We start from the raw sequence: 13,571 nt of genomic DNA, 5'->3' as shown, positions 1-13,571 counted from the left end.
GGGCTCCAAAATCACTGCAGATGGTGACTGCAGCCATGAAATTAAAAGATGCTTACTCCTTGGAAGGAAAGTTACGACCAACCTAGACGGCATATTCAAAAGCAGAGACATTACTTTGCCAACACAGGTCCATCTAATCAAGGCTATGGTTTTTCCAGTGGTCATGTATAGATGTGAGAGTTGGACTGTGAAGAAAGCTGAGCGCTGAAGAATTGATGCTTTTGAACTGTGGTGTTGGAGAAGACTCTTGAGAGTCCCTTGGCCTGCAAGGAGGTCCAACCAGTCCATTCTAAAGGAGATCAGCCCTGGGTATTCTTTGGAAGGACTAATGCTAAAGCTGAAACTCCAGTGCTTTGGCCACCTCATGTGAAGAGTTGACTCATTGGAAAAGACTCTGATGCTGGGAGGGATTGGGGGCAGGAGGAGAAGGGGACGACAGAGGATGAGATGGCTGGATGGCATCACCGACTCAATGGACATGAGTTTGAGTGAACTCCAGGAGTTGGTGATGGACAGGGAGGCTTGGCGTGCTGCAATTCATGGGGTCACAAAGAGTCGGACACGACTGAACGACTGAACTGAACTGAAACCCTAAAATTGGCCAGCATGTAAGTGGAGTCAGGCTAGTGTCACCAGCCTGTCTCGTCTTGTGAACGAGCAAAGATGCTGCATACAGATGTCCAGAGAGCCACGATTTTCACAACAGTTATGTATAAAAATCATTATTTCCCTCATTTTACAGAGGAGGAAAACTGAAGCTCAGAAATGCTAAATAATTTGAGCGAAGTCCAGTATGTAGGTTGGTGTCATGACTTTAGATCCCAACATAAGTTCTCATCTGCTCCACACCCCTACCCCCTGACTATCGTCAGGGAAGTTCAAGAAAATAGAGGAAAAGTCTGAGAGTCTGGTCTTGAGTTAGCTACTGGCATCAAAGTGATTTCCAAAGTGAACTTGACTCTTAAAAATAGCACACTTTCTAATTATAATAATAAGACATATGGTTGTAGAATATGTGGAACACACACAGAAATCCCAAAATAAGGTAGATAGGGTTTTCATTCACTAAACCCCTCATAGCTGTTTGGGGCAGGATCTCTGTGCATTTGCTGGCCCAGGATAAAGTCTTGTCCAGCCTGAGCTTGTGAGGGCCTGGGATGGGAGAATGGACCCAGTACTCATGGTACCGCTGGTTCTACAGGAGCTCCTGGACTACTCCATGGCCCAGGAGTGGTGCCAAGGGGCAGTTTGGGGGAGATCTGGTCACTCCCATAAGCTCCATCACCAGCCTCTCACCTCCTCACATAAAGCCAAACAAGCATGTTGTCTGTGTTAAAACCATATGGCTGGGACTTCCTTGGTGGCTCAGTGGTAGAGAATCCATCAGTGTAGAGAATACATCCAGCCAGTGTAGGAGACACAGGTTTGACCTCTGAGCCAGGAAGATCCCACATGCTGCAGAGCAACTAAGCCCGTGCACCGCAACTCTTGAGCCTGTTCTCTAGAGCCCAGGAGCCACGACTACTGACGCCCATGCACTCTAGAGCCTGGGCTCTGCAACGAAAGAAGTCAATGCAATAAGAAGCCTGCAGACAACTAGAGAGAGAGTAGCCCTGCTCACCACAACTAGAGAAAAACCCGAGCAAAGCAACAAAGACCCAGCACAGCCAAAAAAATTAATTAAAATTATATAGAAAAACCCATATGGCCTTGAGACAGCTGCTTCCCATCCCAACTCCCCCATGTCATCACCTCAAGCCATTTGGGAGTTGATGGCAAGCCACTCCAGTACTCTTGCCTAGAAAATCCCATGGATGGAGGAGCCTGGTGGGCTGCGGTCCACTGGGTCGCACAGAGTCGGACACGACTGAAGCGACTTAGCAGCAGCAGCAGCAGGGACAAGCTGAGAGTGAGGAGTCAGATCACTGTCAGAGTTCCTAAAGTACCCTCTCTCCAGCACCACCCCCTACCCCAGATTCTAGGGGGAAAGACAAGGAGGCCAGTCGGTCCATCAGGGGATACTCACAAGGCTCAATCTAGACATATGTGTGACATGACACCCTGGGGGGTGTGGGGCAATCATGATAAGTCTAAAAGACCCAGCTCCTCTGTGTGCTGTGAGGGGGAGCCTGTTGGCCTGGCAAGGGTGCTGAGCAGAGCCAAACAACAGCTCCTGGTTGTGCGACCTTGGGCAAGTCATGGAACCTCTCTGAGTTTTGGTTCCCCCTCAGTAGAATGGGGTTTATCATGCCCCCTCTCAGGACTGCTGTGGACCCAGCTGTGTGTTGTGTGTGAAGCACTGGGCTGGGGGCCTGGCAAAAAGCAGGTGCTGAGTAAAGCCTGGCTCTTCGTTTCTTTGACATTGAACAGAGGATACAGGATACTAGTAAGACAGGGCACCAGGGAGCTTCACAGGACGGGGAACATAGCATATCCCCAAGGGGGCCACAGAGAGATAAAAACCCTAGGCAAGGAAGGTCGGGGCAAGAGGAGACCCCACACCTAAGCTGTAAAGAATTGATGTATCAATTTATCTTCAAGCTGGGAATCAATGCCTGAGCTTTCTTCTTTAAGCATTTCCCAGGCTTCAGTTCTAAAAAGATAGGAAATCATTGCCATTAAAAGCTCAAATTGCTTCCACTTTCTCTATCCACATGAAACAAAAATTCTGCAAAATCTAATACAGTCGATTCCAAGTACGAAGCCACTTCGGTCTTGCCACTAGGCAAGACCCAGTTCTGAGCTGACATCCAGCTTGAGCCTTGGTGGTCAGGTGAACAGGAAAGCAGAGTGACATCTGAGAAAGTGGGCAGCTGAAACCCCCTGCCAGATGGTACAGACCCCCAGCACCCCCTGGCCTATGAAGCAGTGGACACAGCCGGCCGGCCCTTCTCTTTGATGACAACAGGGTCCTTAGTTTTCCTCCTTCTTCAGTGCTTCTCAGAGGAAGGCCCCCCTCTCTTACTCTCGACCCCGCACATGGAATGTCCCAGGGTGCCATCAGGGTCCTGCTCTCAGTCTCCACTCATTTCCTCCATGATCTCATCCAGCATCTTGACTTTGAAGCCATCAATATGCCAACCGCTCTCCAGTTTCTCTTTTCAGCCCAGACAGCTCTCCTGAACTTGACTCGTAGATCTGATTGCCTGCTGCCTTTCCCACTTGCAAGTCTAATAGGTACCCACACTTATTACCTGAGCTCAACTTACACTCTTAAAAAATTTTTTTAAATTATAATTGTGGTAAAATACCGGAGAAGGCAATGGCACCCCACTCCAGTACTCTTGCCTGGAAAATCCTATGGACAGAGGAGCCTGGTAGGCTGCAGTCCATGGGGTTGCTAAAGGTCGGACACGACTGAGCGACTTCACTTTCACTTTTCACTTTCATGCATTGGAGAAGGAAATGGCAACCCACTCCAGTGTTCTTGCCTGGAGAATCCCAGGAATGGGGGAGCCTGGTGGGCTGCCATCTACGGAGTTGGACAGAGTCGGACATGACTGAAGGGACTTAGCAGCAGCAGTGGTAAAATACATAACATATAATTTACCATCTTATCTATTTGTAAGAGTACGTTCTCTGGCATTAAGAACTTTCACATCATTGTGAATGTATCACCATCATTGATCCCCAGAACTTTTACATCTTCCCAAACTGAACCCCTGAACCCACTAAACACTACCTCCCGCGGCCCACCCCTAGTCCCTAGCAACTGCCATTCTACTTTTTGTCCCTGTGATTTTAACTACTTTGTGTGGGGCTTCCCTGGTAGCCCAGAGGGTAAAGAATTTGCCTGCAATGCAGGAGACCCAGGTTTGATCCCTGGGTCGGGAAGATACCCTGGAGAAGGAAATGGCAACCCACTCCATTATCCTTGCCTGAGAAATCCCATGGACAGAGGAGCCTGGTGGGCCACAGTCCATGGGGTCCCAAAGAGTCTAACATAACTAATAACAATATCCTCAAGGTTCATTGTGCTGGAGCATGTGTCAGAATTTCCTTCCTTGTTAAAAAAAAAAAACAAACACATTATTTCCCTTTTTTTTCAACTTTTTTTTCCCCCCATTTTTTGGCTGAGCCACACAGCATGTGTGATATTAGTTCCCTGACCAGGGATTGAACTCTTTGCATTGTAAGCACAATCTTGACCACTGGACCACCAGACAAGTCCCTTCCTTATTAAGGCTGCCTAATATTCCATTCCATGTATAGACCAATTGTGTTTACCCATCATTTGTTAATGGGTGCTTGGGTCATTTCCACCTTTTGCCTATTGTGAACACTATAGCTGGGTGTGCAAATGGGTGTGGAAATGTCTATTTGAGTCCCTGCTTTCTGTTCTTTTGTGTGCATACCCAGAAGAGGAGTTACTGAATCATACGGTATTTTCTATTTTTAATTTTTTGAGGAACTGCCATACTGTTTTCCACAGCGGCCGCCCCCTTTCACACCCTCACCAACACGGCACAAGTTCAGGCTTGCCCGCAGTCTTCCCCATCCCAGTTCACAGCAACTCCATCCTCTCAGTAACTGCCCGAACCTCTGAGCAATCTCGCCTCCAGTCTCATCCCTGCCTCCAACCCACCTAGAAATCACAAGTCTACCTTCAAAAACAGAGACCAATCCGACTACTTCTCACCACCTCCACCCACACCATTCGTCTCTCTGGGGTCCCCTGAAGCCAGAGTCTGAGACAAAGACTTGGGTTCAGGTGGTTTATTTGAGAGATGAGCCTAGGAGGGAGCAGGGACCACGAGGGCAGGAAGGAGGAAAAGCCTACAGGAGGGTTCATGCATTTTCAAGCTCACTGCTCCAGGCAACGGGGTCTCAGTTCCCTGTCTCCAAAAGTCAGGGAGGCAAGTCATTAGCACCCACCCTCCACAGGTTGAGGGAGCCCTGGAGGCATTAGCCCCCATACTTCCTGGCTGGGTGAATCCCCCAAGGGCACGGGCCTGGTCAGGTCTGTGTGACTCAGAGCTTCCAGCGCAGCTGTGGCTGAAATCACCAGGGAACAGAAGGACTGGCCACAGGGCTCCACTGTCATCTCCTGCCTGCAATAACCCGGCCCATCTCCTGTCCCTCCCCTTGGCCCTGTTGCCACCAGGGATCCTTTAGAACCTAAGCTGGCACCACCCTCCTCTACTCTGTGGCTCCCAGGGCAGCCCAGCTATTTACAGTGGCCCTCAAGTCCCTCCCCCATCTGACCCTGTGACCTCTGCCCTCCAGCCACTCCTCTCCTCCTCTTCCACTCCAGGCCAGTCGTCTGCCTGCTGTCTTGTCTGAAGCCTGCCAGGCCTCTACTCCCCCTGATGGCCACCGTCACACCCAGGGACGCTCTTCCTGCAGCCAGCCCAGGCCTCATTCCTGCATCCACTTCAAGGAGGCACCCTCTCCAGGAGGTCTTCCCTGACCCTCTTGTTTAAGACAGCAGCCCACCCCCCGGTCCCACCCCCTGGCCCATTGATCCCCATTCTCCTGGTCCTGGTCCACATTCCCCCTCAGTGTCTCAACTTTCAACACACTATATTCTTTTCCTATGCTGAAGGCTTCATGGAGTATATATTCTAATGGAGACCATAAACAGCATAGGAAAAGAATACAGCACAGTCTGTTTCAGCCATGGTTCTCAAGAGCCTTAAATAGTGCCTGGCACACAGTAGGTACTCAATACACACTTGTTGTATGAAATGGACTCTATACGTCCAGACACAGCCTTTTTGCAGCTTCTAATGCAGCGGTAAAAGGAGACCAAACCAGTCAATCCTAAAGGAAATCAGTCCTGAATACTCATTGGAAAGACTGTTGCTGAAGCTGAAGCTCCAATACTTCGGCTACATGATGCAAAGAGCTAACTCATTAGAAAAGACCCTGATGTGAAAAAGATTGAAGGCAGGAGGAGAAGGGGACGACAGAGGATGAGATGGTTGGATGGCATCACTGACTTAATGGACATGAGTTTGAGCAAACTCTGGGAGATGGTGAAGGACAGGGAAGCCTGGTGTGCTGCAGTCCATGGGATCGCAGAGTCGGACATGATTGAGCAACTGAACAAAAACAACAACAATGAATGTAGCAGGTGCTTCAGGATGTGCCCAACGGGTGGGAGTCCTTTTTAGAGGCTAAGTCTGAAAGATGCGTTTTGAATGGACACAGAGAGACAGGAAGTGGGAAGCAGGTTGGAGTCACCAGGCCTCCAGCTGCTGCCCAAGGATCACCACAGAACGGAGAGTGATGAGGGGCAGCTGTCCACCCTGCAGCCAAGGTGGTCCCAGCACACAGACACCAGCATCCCAGCCTCACATGGGCGGTACTCTCGGCCCTGATGCCCACCTGGGTGCTCCAGGAACCTGGGCAGCCGGGGCCTATTTGGGCCTTGTGGCCCTGGCTGTCTCAGCCTTTCGACCCCTCTATCCTCGACTATTCTACCACCTAACTTGGGGGTCTAGGGTTGTCCCGGGTTGCTGAGTGTCCTCTGCAGGTCACCCCTGCCTCTCATAGGGCAGCACATGCACAAGTGGGATCACAGAGCCTGGCGGACCTGGGTTCAAATTCCAGCTCATCATCCCCAGCTAGGTAAATCACCTGGACCTCTCAGCATCTCAGTCTCTTCATCTGTAAAATGGGGATGAACGTGAAGTGAAAGTCGCTTCACTTGTGTCTGACTCTTAATGACCGCATAGACTGTAGCCCGCCAGGCTCCTCTGTCCATGGGATTCTCCAGGCGAGAACGCTGGAGTGGGTTGCCATGCCCTCCCCCAGGGGATCTTCCCCACCCAGGAATCAAACCCATGTCTCTTATGAATCCTGCATTGGCAGGTGGGTTCTTTACCACTAGTGCCACGTGGGAAGCCCCAAATGGGATAATACAGCTTATATCAAAGAGGTGTTCTGAGCGTTAAGGAAAACGCCCGGTGCCGAGTGCATAGCACTCTGCCTGGTGCCGGGCGGAAGTTCTGCAAACGCTGATTCCCTCCACCTCCACCCACAAAGGCTTGTCTGTGTAGGGGGACCCCGTCCCCTCACTTCACCTGCTTGGTAGCCTCACCCACAAGCTTCTTGTGCACACTCAAGTCTCTCTGCTTGACGACCACGGAGGACCCCTTCTCCAAGGCCTGCAGGAAGGCGGCTAGGGCCACGGCTCCTGGCAAGCGGTCTGGAGGCCGGTAGTTGAAATACATGGGGAAGATGGTGGTGAGGAGCACAGAGCGGACGTGGGACCGTGCCAGGGAGGCCTGCAGCAGCTCACCTAGACAGCTCACCCATCTCCCCGCTGCCTGAAATTACACAAAAACGAAATACAGTATGTCCCCTACATTTGAATGTTATAGTTGCAAACTTTCAAAGACACAAACGCATATTCCATCTATGTTAGGCGTGAGTGACATTGCAGCTTGCCCTCCGTCTCCTATTGTTGATGATCCTTCAGCTCTACCATCTCCCACCTCCTCTCCCTCCTCAGTCAGTACCTCTTCTTGCCTGTTCACTCGATGCCAGCCCCTGTATGCCAGCTGTTGTACAGGACTAGTGTATGATAAGATTAAAAATGTTTATTTATTTATTTTTTTATGTATTACTTGTGTGAAAACTATTATAAACCTATTATAGTACAGTACTGAATAGCTGATCATGTTAACTGGGTCCTAGGCTAACGTTGTTGGACTTACAAATTGGACTTAGGAACACACTCTTGGAACAGAACTTGTTTGTATGTAGGAGACTTACTGTAAAATCACAAAATCATGCAACTGTGTTTCAAGTAGAATTTTATGTGAACACTCATTCGGGTTTTTTCTTTGTTTGTGAAATGGATTTGGGGGTGTGGCAGACCCCTCCTGGTCCAGTCGAGAATGATCACTGGGTAAGGGGCTCACCAGCCTCTCTTTTAGTTAAGTGTGGCCTCGAGACTGGGATTCCCAGGTGGCGCTGGTGGTAAAGAGCCTGCCTGCCTAATGCAGGAGACCTAAGAGAGGTGGTTTTGCTCCCTGGGTTGGGAACAGGCTCTGGAGGAGGGCATGGCAATCCACTCCATTATTCTTGCCTGGAGAATCCCCATGGACAGAGGAGCCTGGCAGGCTACAGTCCATAGGGTAGCAAAAAGTCGGACACCACTGCAGCGACTTAGCATGTATGCATGGCCTCAAGACCAGGTTCTCTCCTGGAGACTCTCAGAGAGCTGTAGGAAGGGGGCATGGGTAGAGTCATGTGGCCTCCTCCCTGCCTGGCCACGCACACAGTTCCAGGCACTCCTCCAAGCTCCCGCCACTTCCAGGGGCTGGGATGTTGACAACTAGCGCCCCCTGGGGGTTTCAGGACGAGATGCAGAGCTGCTGGGTCCCCGAGTGACAGGCAACCAGATCCCCTTCCTGCTGAGCAAGAACACTCACCCTGCAGAACTCACCCTGGACTCTTGTGTGAGAGGCACACATTTCTGCTGTGTTTTCACAAAGCCTCTTGGGAATCATTTGTTAGAGCAGTTTATCAAACCGTGACCCATACAGGTGGCTTCCCAGGTGGCTCAGTGGAAAAGAATCCGCCTGCAATGGACGAGATGCAGGTTCACTCCTTGGGTCAGGAAGATCGTCTGGGGGAGGAAACGGCAACCCACTCCAGTATTCTTGCCTGGGAAAGTCCATGGACAGAGGGGCCTGGTGGGCTACAGTCCACGGGGTCGCAAAAGAGTCGGACATGACTGAACGACTAACCAACAACAACAATCTGTACAGGGAGCACAGACGGAGGAAGGAAACTAGGGGTGTCCCAGTTGGGGAGGCCCCCAAAGCAGACCCTAAGACAAGGGCTTGAGGGCATGAATTTCGGTGGAGAGTGAGCCCAGGAAAGAAGTCAGAAGGTAGAAGAAGGTGAAAGGCCACCGAAGGATGTGTGTGTGAGTGAGTTAACTCTGAATGCAACTGGGGCTTGGTCCTGCTTGAGATCTTCTAAGAAACTGTGTGGTACCTTAGCCAGTCCTTGGGGATGGTCCTGCTGGAGGACAGGGAGACTGGGCTGTATGCACCGCCTCCATCGCTGCTGGGTGAAGGCTGCCTGTCGGGGTGTGGATGCCCGGCTGTTTCGGCTGTGCCTGCCCTGCTGGAGGAGCAGAGAGACCTGAGGCCCAGGTGGGAAGCCCATATGCTGGGAGCACCCACTGCAGCTGCAGTTCACCTGGGGGTTCGGGCGGGGTACCAGCTGCATCTTGCAGACGTCACCGTGGCTCCCAAGCCAGCCCCAGAAGGCAGCACAGCCCCAGAGGCTCCTCACACACAGCAGCGCCTTTGTCTACGCTCGGGGCACCTCGGGGCATATCTGTGCCGTGGAAGGGGGCAATGTGATTTAGAACTCCCACCCACCCCAGCAGCGGCTGGTAGAAAGGGGAGGGGCCTGAGGAACCCAGTGGGCTTGCATTCAAGGTGCCTGGACCACATAGAGGAGCACAGGGTGTGGATCCTGGCTATAGAGGAGCAGCTCCAAGTTCAGCATCTGGAAACTCACACATTCAAGTCCAGGTGCTGATGTATCGCAGCTCTGTGACCCTGGCCTCGTCCCTGGGCAGCTGTGGGACCCTGGCCTCCTCCCTTGACCGCTCTGAATGTCGGTTTTCCTACATGGAGCTAGAGAGCGCTCCAGGTGAAGGAAGGCTGAGAGGCCAGGGCCCCTCACATACCGCCCGAGGGAGTGGAAACGGGAACATTTCCCTGGAGGATGATTTGTACCTTAGCGTGTACATTCCACTGGAGCCAGCAATTCACTTCCAGGAATTTATCCTACTAAAGTGCTCATGGGTATTTATTCTAATAAAGTGCTCATGGGTCTGCAAATGTGGTCAGAAAGTTGTTCTCTGCAGCACTGTTCGTGGTGTCAAACAATCTGCTATTAATAAAATGGTAGAACATTCATGAAATAGAATTCTATGCAAACATTATGAAGGATGTTGTGGAGACTACTTAATGATACAGAAGCGTGTTTAAAATATATTTAAAAGGGATAGAAGCAAGTTCTAAAATAGGATCACAGTGATTCCACTATCGGAGAAGGAAATGGTAACTCACTCCAGTGTTCTTGGCTGGGAAATCCCATGGACAGAGGAGCCTAGTGGGCTACAGTCCATGGGGTCACAAAGAGTTGGACATGACCTAGTGACTAAACAATAACAACAATGATTCATATATATGATACATATATTCATATATATGATATATATATATACAGACACATATAGTGAGTGCTTCCCTGGTGGCTCAGATGGGAAAGAATTTGCCTGTAATACAGGAGACCTGGGTTCAATTCCTGGGTCAGGAAGATCCCCTGGAGAAGGAAATGGCTATCCACTCCAGTATTCTTGCCTGGGAAATCCCCTGGACAGAGGAGCCTGGCGGGCTGCATTCCATATTCCATGGGGTCCAAAGAGTCAGACACGACTGAGTGACTAACACGCAACACATATACATACTCAGTCTTATAGGATCAAGACTGAAGAAAAAGATTTTAAGGACAAGCATAAAATAATGGTTATTTAATGGTTACCACTAACAAATAATAATGTTAATAATGATTAATTGTGATGGGATCACGGTTATCTTTGTTGCCTCGTTTCTTTCATGGTTCTGATATTTCTACAATAAACATGGATTAAAGTTTCTCTCCACTGTTGATAAGTGGGGAGACGAATATAACATTTTAAGGGGAAAAAACGGGAACATAACCCATTTCATAGGATGTGGTGAGCGCCAATAGAATAGGGAACTTGAAACTTGTCAGCTTGAAAGCAGTCCCTCCACCTACGATGATGTTATTATTAATACAAACATCATGATGATCAACCCGGCACTTCATCTTCCCCAGACACCTCAAATGCCAGCCAATGTCCTCTCAAAAATGACTGAGTGGCTCTATTATTATGCCGAGCGACTAGTGTTCAGTACACGGCCATCAATCTTATGTCTGCTTATTTAATACAGTGGGAATTGGGAGGCTCTGTTTTTCTTAAGGATTAAAGATGTTCCTTAAAAGTCAATATTGGCATATCCGGACAGTCATTAATCTGCCTCTCCCCCGAGCCTCCCTCAAGCCTTGACACAGCGTCTGCACAAGCGCTGGGGGGGTTGCTGTGGACGACCTCCTGGAGCATTTGTATTAAGCAGCCGGAGCACTGGGTCTGCAGTGAATTTACTTCCCAGTTACTTTTTTTTTTAATCTGAGCCAATGGCAGAATTCGGAATACATCTTCCCTCATGACACTTGTACTAGCAGGAGGGCTGTCAGCTTGGATAAGAATGTTGGTGAGAGCAAGTGTTGCAGATTTTCTAAATGTTTTCACCCAGAAGGCCAACTATGTCAGATACTCTTGTGTCTACGCAGACAGGAGCAGTCACCTCTCTGTATGCGTGAGTCCTCAAAGGTGTATTTTTGTTGAACACATATCCCAAATTTACTGTGCTTTTGCATGTAAAAGAAACTGTGTTCTCTGCAGAATGAATGAATGAACAACCTAACCAATGGACAAGCAAAAAACTACGCCCTGTGACGTCACAGGAAGCTTTGTTACTGCAGACCCCTTGTAACTGGGGGGCAACCTTTGCTTCCAGGCCCAGAGAAGAGAGCAGACATCTTATTTTTTTGGTCTTACTTTTTAAAAATTTAAATTTTATTTATTTTTAATTGGAGGGTAATTGCTTTATAATATTGGGTTGGTTTCTGCCATATATCGACATGAATCAGCCAGAGGTATACATATGTCCCCTTGCTCTTGAACCTCCCTCCCACCTCCCGCCCCATCCCACCTCTCTAGGTTGTCATAGAGCACAGGATTTGAGCTGCCTGCGTCATATAGCAAATTTCCCCTGGCTGTCTAATTTTACATACGGTAACGAACATGTTTCAATACTACTCTCTCAATCCGTCCTACCCTCTCTTTCCCCCACATGTCCACAAGTCTGTTCTCTAGAGAGCAGACATTTTTAAGGCTGACCTGCACCATCGGATTCTGGGCGAGTGCTGGCCAACAGCAAAGGGCACCCAGGCTGACAGCTCCACAAGCCAGCACAGGCATGGTCTAAGTGGCTGCCACCCTAACATCACCATGGTCGGCTCTGCCTGGGTCCTGGGAGCCTGGCCCGGATGATCAAATTCCCCAGCTGGCTTCACTGCTCTGCTCTCCACAGGGTCCTCGCCACCATCAAGCACGTATCTGCTCGGGAAACAGGTGTCAGGTGGGCCAGCAGGGACATCCCCAGTGCCTTCCCCAAACGTTCAAAGTACAAAGAACTCGCAGTTCTGGAACCACAGCCCACAAGAAGGTGCAGAAGAGGAAATGAGGTATGAGCCAAGAGGATTCTTTTCACTGCCCAGGCGAAACTGTGACACAGCATTTAGACTTAGATTCCAATGTTGTTGTCCTTCAGTCAGTAAGTTGGGTCCAACTCTTTGAGACCCCATGAACTGTAGCATGCCAGGCTTCCCTGTCCTTCACCATCTCCCAGAGTTTGCTCAAACTCATGCCCATTGAGTCGGTGATGCTGTTGAAGCATCTCATCCTCTGCCGCCCTTTTTTTTCCTTTTGCTTTCAATCTTTCCCAGCATCAGGGTCTTTTCCAACGAGTCGGCTCTTTGTATCAGGTGGCCAAAGTACTGGAGCTTCAGCTTCAGGATCAGTCCTTCCAATGAATATTCAGGACTGATTTCCTTTAGGAATGACTGGTTTGATATCCTTGCTGTCCAAGAAAGGGACTCTCAAGAGTCTTCTCCAATACCACAATTCAAAAGCATCAATTCTTTGGTGCTCAGCTTTATGGTTCAACTCTCACATCTGTACATGACTACTGGAAAAACCATAGCTTTGACTAGATGGACCTTTGTCGGCAAAGGGATGTCTTTGCTTTTTAATATGCAGTATCCGATACCTACTGATCATGGGCCTTGGAGTTAGTGGGTGTGGGTTCAAGTTCTGCCTCAACCATCTAGGCGTGTGGACTTGGGTAAATTTCTTAGCCTTATATGCCTTAGTTTCCTCATCTGTTAAAGTAGGTTAATAATAGCTGCCTCATCAAGTCACTGGGACGGTATAATAAGTTGAAACATGTAAATATTTTAAGGATATGCCTGGCCTAGAGTGAAACTGATTAGCTGATACCTATGAAAAAGCAAGAGAGTTCCAGAAAAACATCTATTTCTGCTTTATTGACTATGCCAAAGCCTTGGACTGTGTGGATCACAATAAACTGTGGAAAATTCTTCAAGAAATGGGAATCCCAGACCACCTGACCTGCCTCTGGAGAAACCTATATGCAGGTCAGGAAGCAACAGTTAGAAATGGACATGGAACAACAGACTGGTTCCAAATAGGAAAAGGAGTACGTCAAGGCTGTATATTGTCACCCTGCTTATTTAAATTATATGTAAAGTACACCATGAGAAACGCTGGGCTGGAAGAAGCACAAGCTGGAATCAAGATTGCCAGGAGAAATAGCAATAACCTCAGATATGCAGATGACACCACCCTTATGGCAGAAAGTGAAGAGAAACTAAAAAGCCTCTTAATGAAAGTGAAAGAGGAGAGTGAAAAAGTTGGCTTACAG

At 49.2% G+C, this 13,571-nt stretch overlaps 1 protein-coding gene across 1 annotated transcript in view; it reads right to left on the bottom strand.

Moving 5' to 3' along the window:
- LOC104985863 (chromosome unknown open reading frame, human C14orf159) overlaps window positions 1-13,571 on the bottom strand; it is a 63,854-nt gene that overhangs the window by 20,546 nt on the left and 29,737 nt on the right. Inside the window, 2 exon segments of the mRNA XM_010836260.1 lie at window positions 7,024-7,254; window positions 13,322-13,324. Of these exon segments, the coding sequence (XP_010834562.1) occupies window positions 7,024-7,254; window positions 13,322-13,324 (234 nt within the window).

This window comes from Bison bison, unplaced genomic scaffold (assembly GCF_000754665.1).
Source record: "Bison bison bison isolate TAMUID 2011002044 unplaced genomic scaffold, Bison_UMD1.0 scf7180017864061, whole genome shotgun sequence".
Lineage (NCBI taxonomy): Eukaryota > Metazoa > Chordata > Mammalia > Artiodactyla > Bovidae > Bison > Bison bison.
This window is presented reverse-complemented; position numbering and strand designations above follow the sequence as displayed.